General features: G+C 45.1%; 2 protein-coding genes across 2 annotated transcripts in view; both read left to right on the top strand.

The window, feature by feature from the left end:
- LOC133368028 (SRC kinase signaling inhibitor 1-like) overlaps positions 1 to 18,127 on the top strand; it is a 69,008-nt gene extending 50,881 nt beyond the window's left edge. Inside the window, exons 2-3 of the mRNA XM_061592110.1 lie at positions 4,070 to 4,353; positions 17,969 to 18,127. Of these exons, the coding sequence (XP_061448094.1) occupies positions 4,070 to 4,353; positions 17,969 to 18,022 (338 nt within the window). The 3' untranslated portion in view covers positions 18,023 to 18,127. The remainder of the gene's footprint in view (positions 1 to 4,069; positions 4,354 to 17,968) is intronic.
- Positions 18,128 to 21,467: 3,340 nt separating this feature from the next.
- SRCIN1 (SRC kinase signaling inhibitor 1) overlaps positions 21,468 to 23,592 on the top strand; it is a 183,990-nt gene continuing 181,865 nt past the window's right edge. The window contains exon 1 of the mRNA XM_061589047.1: positions 21,468 to 21,527. The gene's annotated coding sequence lies outside the window, so the exon portion shown is untranslated. The remainder of the gene's footprint in view (positions 21,528 to 23,592) is intronic.

Below are 23,592 nucleotides of genomic sequence, written 5' to 3'. Positions count from 1 at the left end.
CTATCGAAGAAGGCTTAGAACAGTGTTCTTCCATCTTGGGTTCCCAGATGTCATTAGATTACAACTCCCATCATCCATGACAATTGGGACGATGGGAGTTGTAGACCAACAACATCTGGGGACCCAATGTGGAAGAACATTGGTTCAGAAGACACAGCAGTCAGGAAGTTAGACAAAACCGTTATTGCCTCTTGTAAACAAGAACAGAACAGCCACTGGAAACTCCTGACTCGTCCCTGGTAGAACTAGTCTAGTGCCACCTAGTGACTAAACCATATAGTGACATTATCAGCACATTTGCCAAAGTTGCAGCCCTGTGTTGTATGGGTCACCATGATCCTATTAAAATTCATCTATGCTGGAGAGAGAAAAATACAATTCCCATCCCAATGAATGTAGAATGTAGATCTGATATAATGTTGGAACATCAGTAAGTAGTTGGTCTCAACCTCTGTTCTTGAGCTGAGCAGGTGTTGCCCTTTTTGAAGGCCTTTAATTTATTGATGCTGTTGACCAGGAGTGGTTAACCATTGTTAATTCCTGGAGGCCACTCTGTTCCCCAGACAACATTCTTGGGGCCAGTAATATATTCCACCGTGCAGACTGATTTTCTTACGAGGGGTCAGACTCCATAATAAAGTTACCGTCATATAGCAGTAAGGAACTCACATTTATTTATAAACTTATTTATAGAGCATCTTTGGGGGACTAGCCCTGCCAAGGCAGCTTACATATCAATAAAAAGAAAATACAATTCAGAAGCAAAAAAATTCAATTTATATGGTAGCAGCACACTAATTATTTTAAAAAACAGAGGCCAGTTAAAATAAATAAAACAACAGCATGAGTCCTAGTAGATAATTTAGTTAAATCTTGTTAAATAAATAAATAAAAGTTAGGTAAGCATTCTAAAACAGCCAATTTAAGTACATAAGAAATCTACATTAGAAAAAGAAAAGCAGAGCACATTGTTAAAGATAGGGCTCCTCCAGATTTGCTTTTTATTGCACATTCATGATTTGTTCTCATGATGTCAGGCCCGGCGCCAGTGGGCAGCAAGGTTTGGCACTGACTGAGGGCCCCTGGTGCTGAGAGGGCCCCGTACTGCTGGGGCTGGGCAGGTATAGCTTCCACTCCTTGATCCATGCTAACATTGGGTTACTGCGTGTGTGCCCCATAGCCTGACGCTAGCACAGATCGCAGAGTGGCAGTCACCCTCCCAGGCAACCCTTCCCACTGTCTCTGGTACAGGTTGGCTGCACAACTTCCTGTGGTGCCATAGTGCCACATCAGCACTCTGCCTGTGCATGCTTGCCATCACCCAAGGTATCAGTGGGGGTGTTAACCCCCCCCAGCAACAGCAGCTATTGCCGCCACTGCCACCGCCCACCACTGCTGAGGGCCCCTGCAGTCTGGTGTTGGCCCTGTGTGATGCTATCGGGTTGGTCATACGTGATTCAATATTTGTGCCTGCAAACGTTTTGGAGCAGTCATACTGCTTCATTTCCAATCAGTGCATATCCTTTAAGTTCCTGCTGAATTCTCATAATTTTCCTACTGTATCCTGGGACTTCTTTTGACCCGCTTTTGTTGAGCTGTAGCCCCTCCAGACAGCAATAAATGTGGTAGCATTGGGGAAGCATCGCAGAACAGCTAATAAAGCAGAATAAATCCACCAGTTGACATGTACTGGGTGGTATTCAATGCTAGTCCTACTCAAAGTAGACCCATTGAAGTTAATAGACATGGCTAACTTAGGTTCATTAATTTAAGTGGGTCTACTCTGAGTAGGCTTAATTGAATACAACCCATTGTGTCAAGAACATGTTGCAATAAAACATCCATTTGGAGAGGCTCTTGTGGTCATCTACACTTCAGCAGGGAAGGAGTTTGGGTGCCCTGTCCCATGCATTCAGATACAGCATGATATACAAATATTCATGATGTACAAATATGCATATTTACATTTTACACATGGCATGTTAATTTGAAATAAAAAAGAGAGTTTTATCGATAAAGTAAGAAGTATCTCTGTTCCTTATAACTTGAAAATATCTTCCCTTTTTTGTGAGTTAAAATGTGACTGTATTTTCCCCCCTATACCTTGACTAAAATTTGGTATGGCTGTCAGGGGCTAATAATATTTTCAAGAGGGAATGATCTGGCTCACAGACCATTGGCTGACCATCCCTACTTCAAATCAAACTGGAGGTTTCTGTTGCATTATAATATAGCTCCTAGCAGCTTTTCCAATGTTGCGACAAATGTGATAGTTTTTTCTCATTCCAACACCCTTCCTCATTTCTTCAGACTATGATTCCATGAAACTATGAGAGGCATTCAAGAGGCATTCCTCTGCCTTTTTTAACATGAATACTATTAAATATGTAGTTCTAAATATGTTATTTTAAATTTAATTCAGCTAAAACCTGGATGTTGCCTATCTTCTGCGCACACGTCTTCCTCACCTCCAAGCCAATGGCTGAGTTGCTATGACGTCACAGAATGTTCATGAATATTTTAAGTGTTGCGGAGTAGGAAGCATTGACATTACCAAAGAAAGAGTTTTTTAGTGTAAAATATACAGGTCAGTTTATAGCTGCCCCATGGATATTTAAGCTAATGTGATTGTTACGGAAACAGCATCGTGGGACTATTTAGGAGCCAGAAATGGCTTTGGGTGGTGAAATGTTTACAGTGTTGTGTGTGTGGAAGGGGTATGCTTCCTTGGATGTGATCACTGTTGGGCTGTTTTATAGATGATGATGAGTCAAGAAGGGCCGTGGACCTTTTGGGGCCTGGCAGTGCTTTCTTGAGATACATTCTTTCCTTTCTTGGGGCAGGTGTCAGAAGCAGAAATGAAGCAAGTTCTCCAGTTTTCAGATGTGCTAGCCATTCCTGAGCTTCAGAGCGGTATTCCACAAAAATTCCTCTACCCTATGAACCAACCTGCACTTCATTTTTGTTTCCTTTAAGTTCCTTTATGTCCGTATTTACAGTTTCAGAATGTTTGTCTGTCTTTGTACCTTCAGAGCAGGGGCTCCCGGGCCGTCATCTCCCACTGAGGTCCCTTGACTGTTTTATATTTGATTTTAGCCCCTTGGGGCAGTTTTGATGTCTCTGTGGTTCCCTCCCCCCAAGTTCTCGTCTTGATATGTTTATGTCTTGTCTTTCTCCTGGATGACGGCCTTTTCTGCCCCACACCCCATTCTGCCACCCTCCAAACACACCCCTTGTCCCTTTTGCACTGAGAAAACCCCTTGAAATCACTTGGGAACTAAAAGCGATTGGAAAGGACCCCTTCCTACCATCTCACCATCTCTTGCCTGCCTCTGCCATGCTCCACCAAAGCTGGAGATGTGCCCTCCCTCCCCTCAAGGGTCTGAAATTTGTGTGACTTTGTTCTGAGGCTGCTTAGTGGGAAGAGAAAGCTATAGCAAAAGCTCGATTCTCTTGGGGAGAGCAGTTGGTTACCACTAAGAGTAGTGGAGGCTGGTCCATTAGCACAGATGAGGCACTGCCCAACCAACCTCAGGCTGCCCCCAGCCAGCCCCCACCTGCCCTCTCTTTCTACTTACATCCAGCCCAGGCAGTGGCACTGGCTGTCAGCTGCCTCCTCCCCAGTCTCCGTGTTGCCCTTGTAAAACTCAGCAGGGAGAAGGAGGGGGGCAAAGGTAGAATTAGTTGGTTCCACCTGTCATTCGCTCTGGCTCCAACCTATTGTTGGGTTTTCAGCTTTCAGCCCTACCAGTACCAGTGGGCACCACTGCCAAAGAGAAAATCCTGTGGGTGGCTAGATGGGACTGTTCCTGTCCTGTCCTGAAAGTGGGCATCCACTGATGAGGACTGATCAATACCTTGTTCTAATGTAGCCCAAGATGGCTTTCTTCCACTTTCTCCCATTCATTCCCTTTTAAGAAAGCTCTCCAAAAAAGAAAATAGAACAAAAGCTCTCCCACTCCTTCCTATGCAGCTGACATCCCTGGCCCTTTTTCTCCACTTTGAGGTAAGTAGAAAGGTGCCCTGACTCCTTCTTTGTTTTTCTTCCCTTCTCTCCAAATCTGTGTAGATCCCGAGAGGACTAGCGGCCACATGATCTCGGCAGACGATGCAGAATATCCACGGGAATACCGGACCCTGGGAAACAGCACACGCCGTTTCTCCAATGTAGGGTTGGTGCACACCTCGGAACGCCGGCACACTGTCATCGCCGCCCAGAGCCTGGAGGCCCTCACAGGGCTTCAGAAGTCTGAGATGGACCGGAAGAGGGATGCCTTCATGGACCACTTGAAGAGCAAATACCCCCAGCATGCTCTGGCCATCCGAGGACAGCAGGAAAGGATCCGGGACCAGGTAAGGGTTGTCTTTCTTTCTTCAGCTGTGTTCCTCTATCAATACTCATAATATTGCCTTTCTCTTGGCTTGGGATTGTGGCTTAACATATGCAAGAATGCAACTTTCCCCTTTAGGGCCCTATCAGTCTTTACCCACCTAGAACAGGAACAAAATGGGAAGTTAATCCAGGTGCTTTGCTTTCCAGTATGTGCAGTTTTCTCCTAATTACTTAAAGCAGGGGTGGGGAACCTATGACCTTCCAGTTGTAGTTTGACTACAACTCCCATCAGCCCCAGCCAGCATGACCAGTGGTCAGATATGCTGGGAATTGTAGTTCAGCAACATCTGGAGGACTACAGGTTCCCAATCCCTGCTTTAAAGTCATGAGGCTGTTCAGATGATGCCTGAAACTGGACTTTCAAGATCTTCATGATTTTTGTAGAATAGTGAAGACGTTGATCCCACTTCTTTAGAAGACATGTCTATCTGTATTACAAATTTAAGTACATTTCACGCCTATTCAAAATTGTGTACTAAGCAGTTGTGGGGATTATAGATTAGTTTTGTGAAGGCACTGGGAACATATAACGAATTCACAAGCATTCTTATGAAACTTTAATTTCCCTGGTTCTTTGGAAGAAGTCATAGTAGAAGCTGGTTCAGTTTCAAACACATTCAAATTGGTAGTCTAAAGATATGCTCTGGAATTTTATGCAAGACCCTTTCACTTCCATAACTTCATTCCTATTTTTGGTAACTCTTATTATGCCAGTTATTAGTTGATTTGTTTCTTTCTTTACACAACGTCATTATTAAGGATGTACTCAAATTCTACCCCTTTGCTGCTGCTGTTACAGTTTGCAGTATTTTCTGTCATCGTCTTCAGCACATTACTGGCTGAAAGGAATGACAGGCTATCTCCTTTTCAGAAACTCATCTTAATCAGAAACCAGCCTGATCTTGGATATGTTTTGTCAGAAGTAAAACCTGCTGAAGACTTACTTTCATGTAAATATGCTTAGAACTGCAGCCAGTTTTTCCACATTGGATATGGGCACAATCCTTCCTTCTTAAGTCTGGATATCCAGTCCACCAGGCAGGGATGCAGGAAGAAACTCCTTTTTCTTTTAGGTTAGAGGTTTTTCTTGCCTATAGGTTCCAGGCAAGGGTTTCCCCCTTTCCTGCCAAATTTCGAGGGAATTAAGAGAAAGAGATCATCTCTTTTCCTGTTAGTAGCAGTGGAAACCCCTGGGATGAGGTTCACTTCAGACAGGTCTGGATTTTGAAAGGCTGAGCTTAGTTTTTGGAACTTCAAAGTATTTTGTAACATCCTGGTGGGGCTGTTTCAAGCCATGAAGCTTCCTGGCTGCATTAGCATGTAACAATAAACCAGTAACCTCCTGGGAGGAATGGCGGGATATAAATCTAATAAATAAAGAAAATTAAATAAACAGTGAAATTTGAACTTGGGTTCCTGGTTTGTTCCCCAACAAATCAAGACTGTAAACACACTAGTTGCCAGATCAAAATGTTTTCATTAGCCACACCTGGAGGGGGAATGGGTTGACCTAGCTGATCAGTTGCTAAATCTCTTTGAAGTTGATTTAAAAAAAAATGCACTCAAGCTGATGCAATCAGGTTTTAAGTAAAAAGGGGCGGGGCTTTAGTGTAATGTGCCTCCGTTTTCAGAAGAGATAGATGGAGATGCACTGGGACTGGCAGAACAGTGAATGTGTTTCTACCCCAAGACTATGAACCAGGGTTTGAAGTTGGCTTATTATGATCCTTGTTTATTTGGGAGCAACAAACCAGGATCCCAGTTTCAGACATTATGCTAAGCCAGCCTTCACCAACTTGTTGCCATTCTGTTTGGCGTACAGTTCCCATCAGTCCTAGTCAACATGGCCAGTGGTCAGGGATGATGGGAGCTGTAGTCTAACAACCTCCAGAAGGCCACAGGTTAGTCACCCTTGATTTAGACTATAAGTATATGTTTAAGAATACTTTAAATTTGGAAGCATAGTCACTGCACTTCTTTTCTGTGAGCTATATAAAGAGCTATAAGGTCAACTTGGTAGCTGATGGCCTAAGCATAAACCAGTTTTTCCCTCCCCGAAAAACCTGGGTTTGATGAGGGTGCTGAGAAGTCTGTGTGTGGATTGTTCAGGATAGCAATCTTCCCTTTTGTCCTTCACAGTTCCACTAGTAATATTTGCATGTTTTCTGTACATCAGGATGGGGACTATAATTACTGGAGTACAATTCCCATAATCCCCAACCCTTGGTCATGTTGTCTGGGGCCAATGGAATCTGGCGTGCCAACATCTGGAGGACCACAGGTTCCTCACCCCTGCTGTACATAGACTCCCCCTTTCCCTTCAGAAATTGTGAGCCTGTTTTCCCCCCAGATCTGTGCATTCATAACATGCCACAATAACTATAATGCAATATGAACTGGGTTGGGGTGGGTGGGGTGGAAACCAGAGATAGAATCATGATCCAATGCTGTTTGCATAACCTCATCCTCAGGAATACGAAACTTCAACAACATTAAGCCTTGCGTACTTGCCCTTAAAAGAACTTTGTCAGATATGGTGGGGTGCAGCATACTTGGTGTGCCTTTAAACCTGCAGAGGAGGAGACATTGTGAAACAGGTTCCAATATCAGGAGAATGGGAAGTTCTTTGGAGAGCACAGAGTATACTAGCAAAGGGAAAGAGAAAGGGTGATTGGCTGAAGTTGTGAAGGGGAGGATATTGTAGTGCTTTGGATTGCAGCTATGAGGTATAGGCCAAGAATAATGAAAGCTGATTGGAGGGAAGGAAGTTGGGGTAGGTGGAATAACAGGCTGCAGTGGCCAATGTACAACCCAGGTGTGAAAGCTGAAGCTTTGAATCTCTGCATTTGGATAACCTCTGTTGGTTCAGAGCTACCTACAATTCAAAAAGGTCTTGCTGAACTTCCTTTTTCTTTCCTATTATTTCTTTGATGCCCCATCTTATAATCTATGTTTATAAACTCACTGGGTGACTTTGGGCCAGCCATTGTCTCTTAGTCTAACCTGCCACATAGGGTTGTTATGTTAAAATGGGGAGGGGAAGAACCATGTACAGCACCGTGAGCTCCTTGGAGGAAAGGGGGAGATACACATGGAATGCATGGGTGGGTAGGTGGGTGTTGTTTACGTTTATATAGCACCAGCCAGCAGCATGGTAGGTGCTGTGCAGAACAGAGAAGCGACACAGACCTTGCTTCAGGGGTCTTCCAGTTACCGCAGAGGGGGAAGGCAGGGGTGAATGGGGCAAGACGTGAGAACCAATAAATGAACTGTGGAGCTGGGCCAGAGTGGTGCAGGAGAGAAGAAGTGGGTCTTGAGGAGTAGGGCCGGCAACAGATTGTAGAAGGCCCTTGAGCACCAGCCTGCAGTGGGCCCTAGGCAGCGGTGGCACATAACACTATCACACTAATGCGGCAACAAAGGCAGTGGTGTGGCTGGGCCTATTTTAAGCCCATGCCAGCAGGGGGAGGGATGTTCCCTGGGAGGGTGGCTCATGTTCCGTGAATCATGCCATGTTGTGGGGTGCATGGTTAGGGTTGCCAGGTCTCCGGTTTTCTGCCGGAGTCTCCAGCAAAAGGGGGCCGTCTCCGGCCACCGGCAATATTTTGTTTAAACTGGAGGATCTCCGGCTTTTCATTGGCCCCCTCAGCCACGCATGTGTGATTGACACACGCATACCGTTGGGCTGTAGCTGGCCGCCTTCCCGCTCTTTCTCAGTCAGGCAGCAGGGACTGCAGTGCAGACAGACAGGAGGACTTGAGCAGCAGCCGCCCCTGCAGGGACCCCCCCCAGCAGTAAAAAGTAAAATCGCTCACTCTCCCTACCCCCACCCCCATTCCCTACCCCCGCCTGCCCTCCTAAATGGTTTAAAAGTAAGATCGCTCACTCTCCCTGCCCCCACCCCAATTCTCTCCCCCCGCCTGCCCTCCTAAATGGTTTAAAAGTAAGAGATCAGATCGCTCACTCTCCCTGCCCCCACCCCCATTCTCTCCCCCCGCCTGCCATCCTAAATGGTTTAAAAGTAAGAGATCAGATCGCTCACTCTCCCTGCCCCCACCTCCATTCTCTCCCCCCGCCTGCCATCCTAAATGGTTTAAAAGTAAGAGATCAGATCGCTCACTCTCCCTGCGCCCACCCCCATTCTCTCCCCCCGCCTGCCATCCTAAATGGTTTAAAAGTAAGATCGCTCACTCTCCCTGCCCCCACCCCCATTCACTCCCCCCGCCTGCCCTCCTAAATGGTTTAAAAGTAAGATCGCTCACTCTCCCTGCCCCCACCCCCATTCTCTCCCCCCGCCTGCCCTCCTAAATGGTTTAAAAGTAAGAGATTGCTCACTCTCCCTGCCCCCACCCCCATTCTCTCCCCCCGCCTGCCATCCTAAATGGTTTAAAAGTAAGAGATCAGATCGCTCACTCTCCCTGCCCCCACCCCCATTCTCTCCCCCCGCCTGCCATCCTAAATGGTTTAAAAGTAAAATAGCTCACTTTTACATGTTTAACGTTTTGCTTTTTTTAAAAAAAGAAATGAAATCCCGCCTAGCGTAAACGAAGTTATTTATTTTAAAAACAATATCAAACGTTATTTTATTTTGGCGATTTTTCCCGTCAGTGAGAGGGCACTGTGACGTTCCTATATTAATGTATATATGGTAAGTGTTGTTGTTTTAGAAGATACATGGTAAGTGGAGTGAAAGAGGAGGGGGAGTGAATGGGCAGTAGAATGCGAGATGATTGGCTGAGTGTTTAAAATGGCTGAATGTATAAAAGGAAGAGTGAGAGTGGAATCTGGGGGGAAGAAGAGAAAGAGTGGATTGCTTGGTGGGGTTTGAGAGAGTTGTTTGCCAGGAGAGCATGGAGAAGGAGGGAGGTGGAGTTCGGATTAGTATTGAGTAAAACCATATGCTTATGTGCCTTAAGAAGAAATCTTGTTAATCTTGTTAGCTTTGTTATCTTTAATAAATACTTAATTTGGTTTACCAAAGGCCTGATCCTTGGCTGGGGTTTCACAGACCAGAAGGGAGGGTAAGGTAATGACCAAGGCTGAAGGGGAACTGTAACAAATGGTGGCAGCAGTGAAGAGAATAACAATACCAGTATTCAGAGTCTCTGGGAATACTAGTATTGGGACGTTACTGGTGGTTGCCTAGCAGGGGATCTGTTGAGATCTGTGCTAGAGCGGATAGGTAAACCATAAGAGAGTGCGGTCCGGACTGGTGGAGTCCCTGGTGGTGCCTAGAGACAGGCAGTAACCACGAGCAGGTAGGAACCTGACAGGGAGAGCCAGGGAAGGACGCATCACAGGCACTTCCGGTGCTCTTTCGGATCACGCGACGCCTCAGCTGAGGCTTCCCAGCAGGCGGGTAGGAGACTCAGCGCGCTCTTTCCTCCCTACCTGGGAGAAATGGGAACGGGGGCGATTTGGGGGAACAATGAGTAACCTAGCAAGAAAAGCTGGCGGAAGAAAATAATCATTACACGTTCCTGTTTTGCGTAGATGGAGCCTGTACTAATTGACAGGTTGCCTGCCCGTTTATTATTATTGAGACGGGAGTTAGAGCAAAGCCACACACCTTTTCCTCAGTCCAAACCAGTGGTACTGGTTTTTTTAAAAAGGCAAGCAGTAAAGAAAATGCTTGTACCAAAATATAGAAAATAGAGTGGGAAGAAACAAGACCTTTTAAAAAGGGGGATTGACTGGAGAGACTATGGAGGTTAGAGGAAATGAAAGGCAGGTGGAGGATCTGTAGGGTAGAACCAGGACAATAAATAGCCACTGTACTTGTATCAGCTAGAAAGTATTTGGACAGTAACCAGGATGATTTTTGTTCAAAGCTTCACACTGCTATAAAAGTTTCTTAGTGATCTTGTGCCAGTCACTGTCTCTCAATTTAATGGACTGATGTTTAGTCGAAATCTGGCTTCCAGCATTATTGAGCCCATTATACCATGTCCTGCACTCTGAGACGATCAAGAAGAGACCCCGGCCCTACTCTGTGTGACAACCTTTCATGTATTTGAAGAGTGCTATCATATCTCCCCTTAGTCTGCTCTTCTCCAGGCTAAACATGCCCAGTTCTTTCAGTCTCTCCTCATAGGACTTTGTTTCCTGTCTCCTGATTATCCTCGTTACCCTCCTCTGAACCCATTCTAGTTTGCTGTATCTTTCTTAAAGTGTGGTGTCAAGAACTGGACGCAGTACTCAAGATGAAGCCTAACCAGTGCTGAATAAAGGAGAACTAGTACTTGACTCACTTTGTTAATGCAGCCTAAAATAGCATTTGCTTTTTTTGCAGCCACATCACACTGTTGGCTCATATTCAGTTTGTGATCAACAACAATCCCAAGATCCTTCTTGCATGTAGTATTGCTGAGCCAAGTATCCCCCATCTTAATAACTGCATTTGGTTTCTTTTTCCTAGGTGTAGAACTTTGCACTTATCCCTGTTAAATTTCATTCTGCTGTTTTTAGCCCAATGCTCCAGCCTATTAAGATCCCTTTGAATTTTGTTTCTGTCTTCCAGGGAATTAGGTATTCCTCCCAATTTTGCATCATCTACACGTTTGATAAGCATTCCCTGCCCCTCCTCATCCAAGTCATTAATAAAAATGTTGAAGAGCACTGGGTCCAAGACCAAGCCCTATAGTAGCCAGCTAGTTACCCCCCCAGGTTGAGAAGAAACCATTGATTAGCACTCTGAATATGATTGTGTAGCCAACTGTGGATCCACCCAATAGCTGTTCCATCCAGTCCACATTCAGCTAGCTTGCTAATCAGAATATCATGTGGCATTTTGTCAAAAGCTTTGCTAAAGTTGAAATATATTGTGTCCACAGCATTCCCACAGTCTATCAGGGAGGTTTGTTGTTGTTGTTATGTGCCTTCAAGTCAATTATAACTTATGGTGACCCTATGAATCAGTGACCTCCAAGAGCATCTGTCATGAACCACCCTGTCCAGATCCTGTAAGTTCAGGTCTGTGGCTTCGTTTATGGAATCAATCCATCTCTTGTTTGGCCTTCCTCTTTTTCTACTCCCTTCTGTTTTTCCAAGCTTTGTTATCTTTTCTAATGACTCATGTCTTCTCATTATGTGTCCAAAGTATGATAACCTCAGTTTCATCATTTTAGCTTCTAGTGATAGTTCTGGTTTAATTTGTTCTGACACCCAATTATTTGTCTGTTTTGCCTAGAAGGCCCTCCCTTGTCCTTAACATGGCTGCAAATGGAATCTACATTCAGAGGCTGTATACTTCTGGTTGGCACATCCTGATTTGCTTATGGGCATTTGAAGTAATTTGTTTGGCTGCTGTTGAAGACAGAGTAGTTATGTTCAGATGTAATGCTAAACCATGGTGGCATATTGTGTGAATGAACAGCTATAGGTCACATACTCTCTTGTCCCATGCAATCAGAAGCAAGGGACACATTTGGGAGCTATTTGGGAGCTATTTGTTGTTGTTATGTGTCTCCAAGTTGACTACAACTTATGGCGACCCTACGAATCAGTGACCTCCAAGAGCATCTGTCATGAACCACCCTGTTCAGATCTTGTAAGTTCAGGTCTGTGGCTTCCTTTATGGAATCAATCCATCTCTTGTTTGGCCTTCCTCTTTTTCTACTTCTGTTTTTCCCAGCATTATTATATTTTCTAGTGAATCCTGTCTTCTCATTATGTGTCCAAAGTATGATAACCTCAGTTTCATCATTTTAGCTTCTAGTGATAGTTCTGGTTTAATTTGTTCTGACACCCAATTATTTGTCTGTTTTGCAGACCATGGTATCCGCAAAGCTCTCCTCCAACACCGCATTTCAAATGAGTTGATTTTTCTCAGGGGGGGGAGGGCAGAGAGGTGCCGGGGCTGAAGCGGCCCAGAGATCACCAAGGTTGCCTGGCCCAGAAGGCGCTGGCGTCGAGGCTGGGTGGGGCGGCTTCGGGGGGAAACGGAGGCAGGCGCTCTGCACAGTGCACATGCTTATTGCTTAGGAGGAGGCGCTCTCTTTATTTTTATTTTTGTTCTTTTTCTGGTCCTCCCCTCTCTCCTGCTGCCTGTCGGTCCTATATAAGGCCTCGTAAAGTAGAAAGGCAATTGCTGCCTACACTCACCCTGCTTGTATGTCCATAAATATTAGGGGACACCCACTGCAGTAGCCAGCCAACACATAAAGTTGCAGTGCCTTATGGATAACTTTGTGGATGATCCCCAGTCAAGTCTTAGCAACAGCACAATGTTGACAGGCAGTTGCCAACTGTTTGCCTAGAATGCCCTCCCTTGTCCTTAACATGGCTGCAACCATATCTACTCAGAAGTAAGTCCTATTGAGTTCTATGGGGCTTAGTTCCTTAATAAGCATGTTTACAGTTGTTGCCTTCAGGGGCATCCATCTGTGCTCCCATCTAACATCTCTGCAACACTGAGCTTCTTTCTTCCAATAATGGCCTGGCCTGAGGGCACGTAAACCCTTCTTGCCAGAAGCAAGTAAACTAGATTAAATGTTCCCTAAAGGCGTTGAACTGTGACCTGGCAGACCAGGGTTGGAATCCCCACACAGCCATGAAGCTCACCGGGTGACCTTAGGCCAGTCACTGCCTCTCAGACTCAGAGGAAGGCAATAGTAAACCACCTCTGTCTGAATACTGCTTACCATGAAGACCCTATCTGGGATCAACTTGAAGGCAGTCCATTTCCATTTTGCATCACCCTAAGCTTGTGAGAAAGAATGACTTTGTCACTTCAGATGGACCTAGGAACACCCTATTTTAGGTAAGATTTCTATTTTAATCTCCAGATAATTTTTTTTGAATGGTATGCTCCAAGCAACTGTGGTTGATACAATGTATCATGTTTAATGATGTCACTAGGGCCTGCCCTGTGACATCACTAGGGCCCGCCCCATGCCGTCACTAGGGCCCACCCCATGACGTCACTAGGGCCCGCCCCGTGACGTCACTAGGGCCCGCCCCATGACGTCACTAGGGCCCGCCCCCATTTTCTCAGGTTTTTGAATGGTTCCGACCTGGCAACCCTATGCATGGTCCATGACCTGATGCTAGCATAGATTGTGGAGCAGGAGCTACATCTACCCATCCCCAGCAGCAGGGGCCCCTCTCAGCCATAGGGGCCTTCAGCTGCCTTCTGGTGCTGGGCCTGTTGAGTAGGGAATTGACGGAGGATTATTATTATTATTATTATTTATTGGATTTATTAGTCACCCATCTGGGAGGTTGTCCAGCCACTCAATAGAAAGGCAGAGCTTAAAGAAAAGAGGGGCCCAGGGAGCAGCATATCAGAAAGCATAGAGATGGTGGTGGAGAGAAAGGAGGCCCGCCCCAAGGCAGTTCACAGCAATAAAAACGCCACCCTGATACAGTAAGGGCCATCTGAACCTACAGTGTGGAAAATAGCGAATGTAGAAACCTGTCTCCTTTCATGAGATCAATCCTGCTTTATAAGATTGTAAGAAGAACCCTGCTGGATCAGGCCAGAGGCCCATCCAGTTCAGTATCCTGTTTCCCACAGGAGCCAACCAGATGCCCCTGGGAAACCCACATGCAGGACTGGAGTGCAACAGCATCCTCCCTACTTGTGCTCTCCAGCAACTGGCATAGAAAGATAGATGAGGTGGTCCCCCATGAGTGATATAGTGATGCCCACCAACGAGATGGCTTTAAAAGAGGATTAGACAAATTCATGGAGAAGAAGGCTACCAAAGGCTTCCAGCCATGGTGGATGTGTTCTTCCTCCACTGTCGCAGGCAGTATGCTAGTGAATATTAGTTGCTGGGAACAACAATTGGTGACAGTGCAGGCCTTTTTTAGAAGGAATTTGTACTGGCAGGGGGAATGAATTTAGAAGGGCACTTTAAAATCATGTGAAAGGGCATTCTTAATCTTCATTTTAAATGATTAAACACACATTTATTGAAATGAAGAAATGTCATGAAACATGCAGTTTAATAGTATATTAAAACCACACCCACCTGCCCCACACTTGACATCATATGTGACGTCAGCTGTGGAGCAGGTAGAGACATGGCTGCAGAAAGGAAGATTGAACTCCCCACGCATTAGCTAATACGTGATGAGTTCAATCCTGCTCAGTGCCCAAACCCTTTACAAAGCAGGATTGAACCACACACACATCAGCTGATGCATGAGAATTCAATCCTGCTCAGTGTACAAGCCCTGCTCAGTGCCCAAGCCCTGCACAAATCAGGATTGAACCCCCTCAGCACATCAGCTGATGCATGGAGGGTTCAATTCTGCTCGGTTTTGGGCAAGCCAGCTACTTCTCACTGGGAATTGGCTGGCACACCGCAACTCTGCAGTGCTGCTGTGCTCAGGTCCTGCTTCCGATTGGGGCATCTGGTTGGCCACTGTGAGAACAGGGTGCTGGACGAGCTGGGCCTTTGATCTAGCAGGTCTTTTCTTATGTTCTTCCCTGCCTCCCTCCCCACCTGAAGGAGATGTCAGAACCAGATGCTTAAATGCTTGTAACATGAACTGCTAAGAATAGGTGTGTGAGAGTTGAAAAACCACATCTCACCAGGTGCATGAGAATGGAGCTTCTTTAGAGACACCTGTTCTGCATGCTGGCAGCATTTTGCCTGTGATCACCTGCAGATAAGTTGCCATCCCTTCCTCTTGCCTAATGACTCGGGACTAAGCTCAGAGCAGTCTTCATGAAAGCCAGGTTCTCAGACTCTGCTTGGCTTTTGTTTTCTTCCCTCCCTGTGACTGATCCCCCCCCTTAGGGCTTTATTTGATCCACGGCTCAGCTTGGGAACCTCTTTTCAAGTCTAAAGCTCAATCCCAGGATGTGGATAGTAGGATTTTAATGTATTTACATAGATATCTCTTGATGAATAAAGCCAAATCTCCAGTCCTTATTAGTTTCAAGGGCCGGATCAGCATTTATCTCCCAGGGAGCTGAGTGGGTAGGAATTAGGGTGCCCTAATGAAAAAGAGGACAAGGTGTTAATAATCATATAAAAGAGGGGATTTCAGCAGGTGTAGGTTGTCATGTGGAAACAAACCACAGCTGTGAGTTCAGATGTGACTCTCAGACAAACCATAGCTTAGCTCCTGTCAACATGGCACCCTTGGAATGGGGAACGACCAAAGCACCCACGATTTTCACCCTGTGCACCAGCACACCGAGCGTTCACCTTTAAACCATGGTTAAGCTTAACTGTGGTTTAAAGGGATGTGTGGACAAGACCAATTTGTGGCTTAGATTTATGTGGATGAGGATAGCACCTTGATAGCTAGAGAAAAAATAATCAGCATCAGGGTTTAATTTGAACCCAGAATCCTATTCCAGAAACCCTACCTGGAAATCTTAAGACTTTGAGGCCCAGTTCTACAACCACATTAGTGTGGTGAGAATGTTGAACCATGATTAGGAATGGGTGAACATGTCAGTTTCTCTCAGTTTCTTATTTTTGCATTCATAATTTCACATCGGTTTGTGATTCTTTAAAAAAGAATCCTCATGAAAGTTCATTAGCATTTTCATCAGATTTTTACTATACACATTTTTGTAAAGCAGTTTTCCCTAATATAACGCACTTTTGCACACTATTTTCACTAATATATGCATTTTTCTGCACCCTTTTCCCTAGTACATGCATTTTTGTGCGCATTACTTGGCTGGAGAACTGCACTGCAAAATTTGGAAAAGTGCAACTTTTGAAGGATATCTGTGTTCCAGTTCTCGTATTGTTTCAGAACATGTGAATTAGGTAGAGTTACCTTTAAATATGAACTGAATCAAATTTCTTTCCCACCCCATATCACCTTAACTCACTTCCGGCAGCTTTGTGTTTCTGTAGGAGTGGACAGTTGCCACAGTGGTCACAGATACCATCTTATTAGGAGGTCTGTTCCACACAACATAGGAAACGGACCTTTAGTGAAGTGGGGCCACCCTTTGGAATTCCCTCCCCTTAAATATTAGGCAGGTACCATCTCTGTTAACTTTTCGGTGCCTACCGAAGACCTTCTTTCAACAAACCTTTTAAATAGAGTCCTTTTCCCAGTCTGCATCTGTGTTGAAATTGCTTTTTAATATATTTTTAAACCTTTTAAAAAATGTTTTAAAGCTTTTTAAAAGATGTTTAATATGTTTTTAATGGTTGTTGTGTTTTAATATATTTTGAAGTCTGTTTTTGTGATGTTTTAAAGTGTTTTTAGTGCTTTTGTTTGCCGCTCTGGGCTCCTACTGGGAGAAAGGGCAGGATATAAATCAATCAATCAAACGAACAAACCTGCAGGGGTAATCTGTTGGGGGCCACATTTTGGTGGTGGAAGGGCCAGAATCAAAACTGAGTGGGGCTGGAATCAAAGGTGGGTAGGGATACCCCTTCCCCCTCTCTTTCTGTTACCCCCCATTTCCCCCACTTTGCCACCCACATAAAATGAGGCCAAGGGCCACATATAACCCTAAGGCCACCAGTCATTCATGTGTGCATTTCTGCCACAATGTGGGTTATGCCCCCCATCCCCAGTCTTTATAGCTACCCTAGAATTAATGATGTCTTTATTTACCTTGGAATTGCTTGTTACATAGTAAAGATTCTATTTTTTAACTTATTTTTATTTTTTTATGGTAGCCAGGTTCCATATTGGTCACAGCTGTTTGCTAGAAGAGAGTGACAAATTTTCTCCCTGAGCAGTGTAGATGGTGGCGAAAGAGGCAAGGCTAAAACAGCAGATGGTGCTGCAGGTCAGGAAGAAACTGCTGTCATGGAGTCCAGAATGGAAGCAGTGAGAGAAGCCAAAGATCAGTACTGTAATGCTTTAACAGGGCACAGTGGGATGCTCAGGGTTAGATTAGTGAGAGTTGCAGGCTAGTCAGGAATGCTTGCCCTTAACCGTGCCATGTGTGTGAGGCTGACAAGGCTCCACATCTGCTATCCACTCTTAAAAGCAAGCCACTGTTTATCTTACTTGTGCAAACCTTCTCTCAGAATCAGAGGTCTGCCTCAACTTTTTTCCTCAGGCCTTGAGGACTAGAAGCTTGTTTTTAAATTGAAGGTGCGATTGGGATGAATCCATACTGCTAGCAGAGAAGTGATTACCACCTCTTTCAATGCATGGGGGATTTAACCATTCTTGCAAGAGTGTGGAAAGCCTTTTGAGTCCTCCCTCTACCCCAGTTTTGCAGTGGAATCTGAAAGTATGTGCTATGTAATCCCTCTGTACTCCAGGGTCTATCCTCAGAAAACAAGGCTCTGGACTTATTTTCAGCAAAAGGTCACCAGGGTTTTGCATAAGAAGGTAGAGCCTGACACTGATCCTTCTGCCGTAAATTTTACCTTTGTAGTCCCTTTAGTACCAATCCCTATATATGTGTGTGTGTGTGTGTGTCTGTCTATATGTATATGTATTTTATATATTTTAATTGTATTTTATGTATTTTTAATTTATTTTAATGTTTTTGTGATTTTACTGTTTACAATTTTATTATGTACATGTTTGATTTTATTTTTGTAAGCCGCCCTGAGTGCCCTGTTATAGGGTAGAAGGGCAGGATAGAAATATTTTAAATAAATAAGAACCTACTTTTAATTCCAGAGTGTAGCTGTGGTGGAAAACGTGAAGCAGCAGTACAGAAGAGAGTGCCCCTGAGCCTTCGCACTTGCTAATGCTTTTCTGGACTGGAAAGTGTTTTCTGCCTTCTAGCTCTCACTGCTTTTTTGCACACTTGCGATCAAGGAACTCTGGGCTAAGGACGTGAGAGAAATTTGTTTCAGTTTGCATTCAAAGGCAAAGTTACCTAATTTGCACATGTTGAAACAATAAACAAACCGAAATGTAGCCATTCTTTGAAATTCGCATGTCTCTGAATTTTGCAATGCAGTTCTCCAGCTAAGTAATGCATACAAAAATGCATATGCTAGAATAAATTGTGCACAGCATGCAAAAATGCATTATATAAGGGGAAATTGTAAAAATGTTTACATTAGGCAAAACTGCATATAAAAACATGTATATTAGGAGAAATACGCACTATAGTGCTGATGAATGAGAAACTGAGAGAAACCAATATTGACAGATTCACCTATCCCAGCTCTGGGCTTTGAAATGGGAACATCATGGTGTAGCCATATGAGTTTCTTAGGACTGTGTCCATAGCTGAAGGCAGCATGCTTCTGAATACCAGTTGGGGAAAACCGCAGGAAGGGAGAGTGCTCTTGCACTCAGGTCCTGCTTGCAGGCTTCCCTTTGGCATCTGGTTGGCCACTGTGTGAACAGGATGCTCAACTAGATTGGCCTTTGCCCTGATCCAGCAGGCTTTTCTTATGTTATGACTGCGGATGTTCAAGCCTCAGATCCTCCTTTCGGCACAGCAGAGAATGCCGGTGAGTAACACCAGCTTCTATGATTGGCCCTATGAGGTCTCTGGATTGGCCAGGCCTGGTACACATATTAGGGCCCTGGCTGCTGGTTTTTCCTTGGGCATCAGAGCAGTGTCAGGCTCCAATTCCTTCTCTTCCTCTTCCCAGCTCTAGTTCCAACAACTGACCTCAGGGACTCTGGGCTAGAGAGCATACCCTCCCAGCTTAAATTCAGGTCTGGCTGCCTATGGCCCTGGACTAGGATGGCCTTCACATAAGCCTTTAGTTCTCCTATACCACTCAAAGCAACTCTGCTACAGTGCACTCAGCTGGATGTGCAAAAGCCACCTGCACAGGAGAAATAGGAGTGTATCCAGAAGTCTCAGTGCACATGGAATCCTTTGGGGTACCTAATTCCTATCCCTGCATGGAAGTCTGTGGGCACTGTTTATTTAGGATGATATTCAATACTAGTTCTACTCTATTGATGTTAGTAAACATGACTAATTTAGGTTCATATGTTTCAGTGGGTTCACTATGAGTAGGACTTAGTTGAATACAACCCTTCGGTAGCAGAGCCTCATGCATACTGCTGTCTGGATCAGGGATCTCTGTAGCAAATGATACTTTTCGTACTCTAATATATACTGTACATCAGGGGTGGGGAACCTTTTTCAGTCAGAGAGCCGCATTCTCACATGCCAATAGCACACATGGCCAGAGGCAAAAGTTGGAGGAGCAGAGAATGGCGACTCTTACCTTTGTACAGCAGGCTACATTCTGCCAGCCTTGCAAATACACCAAACAAAAACCTCTCCATCCTGGCAAGCCAGAGGCATCATCGCAGTTCAAGGATACCTTCCAGCCAGCCAGAAGTATCGAGAAGACCATAGAGCAGAGCCGGTGAGGGATGTGGCTTGGGAGAGTTCTGAGGGTCAGTTACGGAGGCCTGCAGGGCTGCATTTGGCCCCCCGGCTGAAGGTTTTCCACCCTTGATGTATGTAAAAGTTAGGCCAGGAGGGGGTGCTAGGACTGGCACGCTTGAATAATAGGGAGAAAAACCTTTCCATCCAATATCACTGTCGCATAATACTAGAGATCAGGGCCATCCAATGAACCTGAATGTTGGAAGACATAGGACAGACAAAAGAAAGTACTTCTTTAGATAGCACAGAGTTAATCTATGCAATTCTCTCCCTCATGAGGTAGTGATGGCCACCAGTTTGGATGGCTTAAAAGAGGGGTAGACAAATTAATGGAGGTAAGGCTATCAAAGGCTGCTAGCCATGATGGGTATATCGCTAGGGAACACAAGTGGGAAGAGCATGGTTGCACTCATGTCCTGCTTGTAGGCTTCCCATAAGAATCTGGCTGGCAACTGTAAGAACAGGATGCTGGACTAGATGGGCCACTGGCCTGATCCAGCAGGGCACGTTTTATATTCTTAAAGGAGATAAACCCATTGCAAGGGCCAGCATTGGGGGTCAGCATTGTTAGGGACCTGCCAAGGCCTGCATCCAGCAGGGGGGCCTTTTGCCAACCTGTGGAATCCCCTGGCCCTGCTTCTCCTCCTCTTCCTCCACACTGTCTGTTCACCTGTCCCCGCAAAGCAAATGCTTTTCTAGACAACCTATTTATTGAGCATCCTTCTTGATTTGATTGTGCACAGGTTAGATAGAGTTGGAACGGGCCTATAGGGCCATCAAGTCCAACCCCCTGCTCAATGCAGGAATCCAAATCAAAGCATTCCCGACAGATGGCTGTCCAGCTGCCTCTAGAATGCCTCCAGCATTGGAGAGCCCACTATCTCTCTAGGTAATTGGTTCCATTGTCGTATGGCTCTAACAGTTAGGAAGTTTTTCCTGATGTTCAGTCGAAATCTGGCTTCTTGCAACTTGAGCCCATTATTTCGTGTCCTGCACTCTAGGACGATCGAGAAGAGATTCCGGCCCTCCTCTGTGTGGCAACCTTTCATGTACTTGAAGGGTGCTATCATATTTCCCCTCAGTCTTCTCTTCTCCAGGCTAAACATGCCAGTTCTTTCAGTCTCTCCTCATAGGGCTTTGTTTCCAGTCCCCTGATCATCCTTGTTGCCCTCCTCTGAACCTGTTCCAGTTTGTCTGCATCCTTCTTGAAGTGCGGAAACCAGAACTGGACGCAGTACTCAAGATGAGGCCTAACCAGTGCTGAACAGAGGGGAACTAATACTTCACATGATTTGGAAACTATACTTCTGTTAATGCAGCCTAAAATAGAATTTGCCTTTTTTTGCAGCCACATCGCACTGTTGGTTCATATTCACGTTGTGATCAACGACAATTCCAGGATCCTTCTCACATGTCGTAATGCTGAGCCAAATATTCCCCATCTTATAACTGTGCATTTTCCTATCACTTTCATTAATGCAAATAGTCCGATGGTGTCTGTGTGTTGGCTGCAGACACACTTGTTGCTTCAAAAGTGCCAAACCATTTTCTCTGGCTGTGTTTGAAACAGCTCTGTTCAAGAGCACACATCTCCTATCCTCAAGTGCTGATTAGGGCCACCCACAGCAAAGCACTGGGCCAATCACTGTGTCTGCCTGAGCCCAGAGCAAAGCATTTTCATTGAACAAACCTGGAATGGCAACAGGGTTGCTGGCCGATCAGTTTTGAAGTCTGTGTGAAGTGGACTTTAAAGCGTGCTGGAGCTGCAACTTCCAAGGTTTTGGAATAAAAGGGGGTGGAGTTTGCCTGGCATCATGTGTCCTTGTGTTCAGAAAACACAGGTGGAGGTGCACTGAAGCCAGCAAAACTGTGAGTGTTTTTCTACTCAAACTCATGTAGGAGTATGAGACCCCTGCATTTCCTGACATAAGGTTGCATCCAGTGTCAGCCCAAATCAGAGTAGACTCATTGAAATTAATGGACGTTGCTAACTTAGATCCATTAATTTCACTGGGTCTATCCTGACTATAACTTAGCTGGATATAACCCACTGGAAACAAAAGAAGAAATGTTGACCTTGCCTTACTGTAACTGCATTTCCTTTGGGCCGCAGGATGGTGAAGAGGAAGGGGGGTAGGAAACACCTGTCTGAATTAATGCAAATGAATGATCCCAATTTAGCACATCCTATTTGCATTCATGTAAACAATATGTATGAGATGTATATTATTCCAGGCAGAATTCAAGGTGCTGGTTATAACTTGCAACGCCTTAAATGCTTTGATGACGCAGTGGTTTCCCTAGAGTGGTTGCTCCTAGTCTTGTTGGGCTTGGTGGTTTTTTCCCTTTTCAGTTTGTTTGTTTTGTCGTGCTGCTTTGTTTCCTGCTCCGACTGAGCCTCTGGGATGGGCCAGGCGGTGCATCTAGATAAGTAAATATGATGCTGCCTGAATTTGTGGGCCTGAGAGGGTTGTCATCTTTCTTACTGAGAAACAGATTCAGTAGTGACCGAAGCTTTCCTTGTCACTTTACTGTGCATTCATCCTGATTTGTTTGTTTGACGACATTGGCTATTTAATTAATATTAACTCTGATTTGTTTGTGGGAAGCCTGGATCGTGCTGTGTCAAAGCAAGCGTTGTCCCACACTTTCCAGTGCATTCCCCCCTCACCTTCCTTACTGCAAAAAGTCCAGTCTTTTGGGAAAGTGGATTTGTTGCACAAGAGCTCCCAGTCAATCAACTGTAACTATGCAACCCGAATTTGCCAGAATGTAACTGAATCCCGCCTGAAAATAGTGGCTTTCTGGATGTGCCCTTTATCTCCATGCCAGGAAAAGCTTCTCCTGCTTTGTTTTTGTGTGCCAGTCCTGTTGTTAATGGCACGGAGGGATGGGAAGCGTAAAGCCTGACAACTCTTGTTGTACCTCTCTTATCAGACTCTGGCCATTGTTTTCTTGCTTCCTCCCTATGCCTGGAACTCCTGTGTGATGCTGTCTCCCTCTTTCTTCCTTCAAATCCATATTCAAAAAACACCTTTGTACATGAAACCTTTTCAGATCCAGTGCCATCATGGGAAGATAGAAAGCTGTCTCCTAAGACTCAGATCATGGGGCCCATTTAGCTTCCACACTAACTTGCAGCAGCTCTCCAGAGCTTTAGACCCAGGTTTCACCCAGCCCTATGTGGAGATGTCAGGGACTGAACCTGGGACCTTTTGCATGCAAAGCATGTGCTCTGCCACTGAGCCATGTCCCTTCCCCCTAAATGCACCCAGAATGGTGGGGCAAATGCTGTGCCTGGACAGGGTCTGCTGCCAACTGGGCTACTGGTACTGCAGCTGATGTGGCTCACCTCTGCTCATTCCCACCTTTGACTTTCCTCCCCTCCTTCTGTTGTCCCCACCCCATCAAATTTTAGATTGCAGCCTTCTCCTAGTAGGTGTTTTTGTTGTTCTGCAAAGCACCATGTACATTGATGAAACTGTGTAGATAAATAACTGAAATATAGCTTATAGTATTTGAATAACTAAACCATGGCTGAAGATGGGCCACCAACTGGGATGTGAACCCATGGCTTGAAGAGGTTTGCATAATCTGCAGTTAAATGTTGATGGCCCAGTTCAGATCATCATATTTCAGCTTAATAATAGATATGCTTAAGCCTTTGCCTCCACACATAGCTCCTTCTCAGCATGCTGCAAGAAGCATCCAATTAGACATAGTTTCCCATTTGTTCTGAACCAGGAAACTTTGGTTATCAGGTTCAGAGCAACCCACTTTGAAGTTGCTTTAAGATCCTGGCTTGTTCAAACCTGGTAACCATTGTTTCCTGTGTCAGATGCAGCTGGAAAATATGGTTAACTGAAGACTTCTGGGCATAGGGAAGGGGCTGTATATGCAGGCAGAAGGCTTGTTCATATCTTAAGCCAAGATA

This window comes from Rhineura floridana, chromosome 11 (genome assembly GCF_030035675.1).
Source record: "Rhineura floridana isolate rRhiFlo1 chromosome 11, rRhiFlo1.hap2, whole genome shotgun sequence".
Classification (NCBI taxonomy): domain Eukaryota; kingdom Metazoa; phylum Chordata; class Lepidosauria; order Squamata; family Rhineuridae; genus Rhineura; species Rhineura floridana.
Note: the sequence above shows the minus strand (reverse complement) of the source record. Positions and strands in the feature narration are given on the sequence as shown.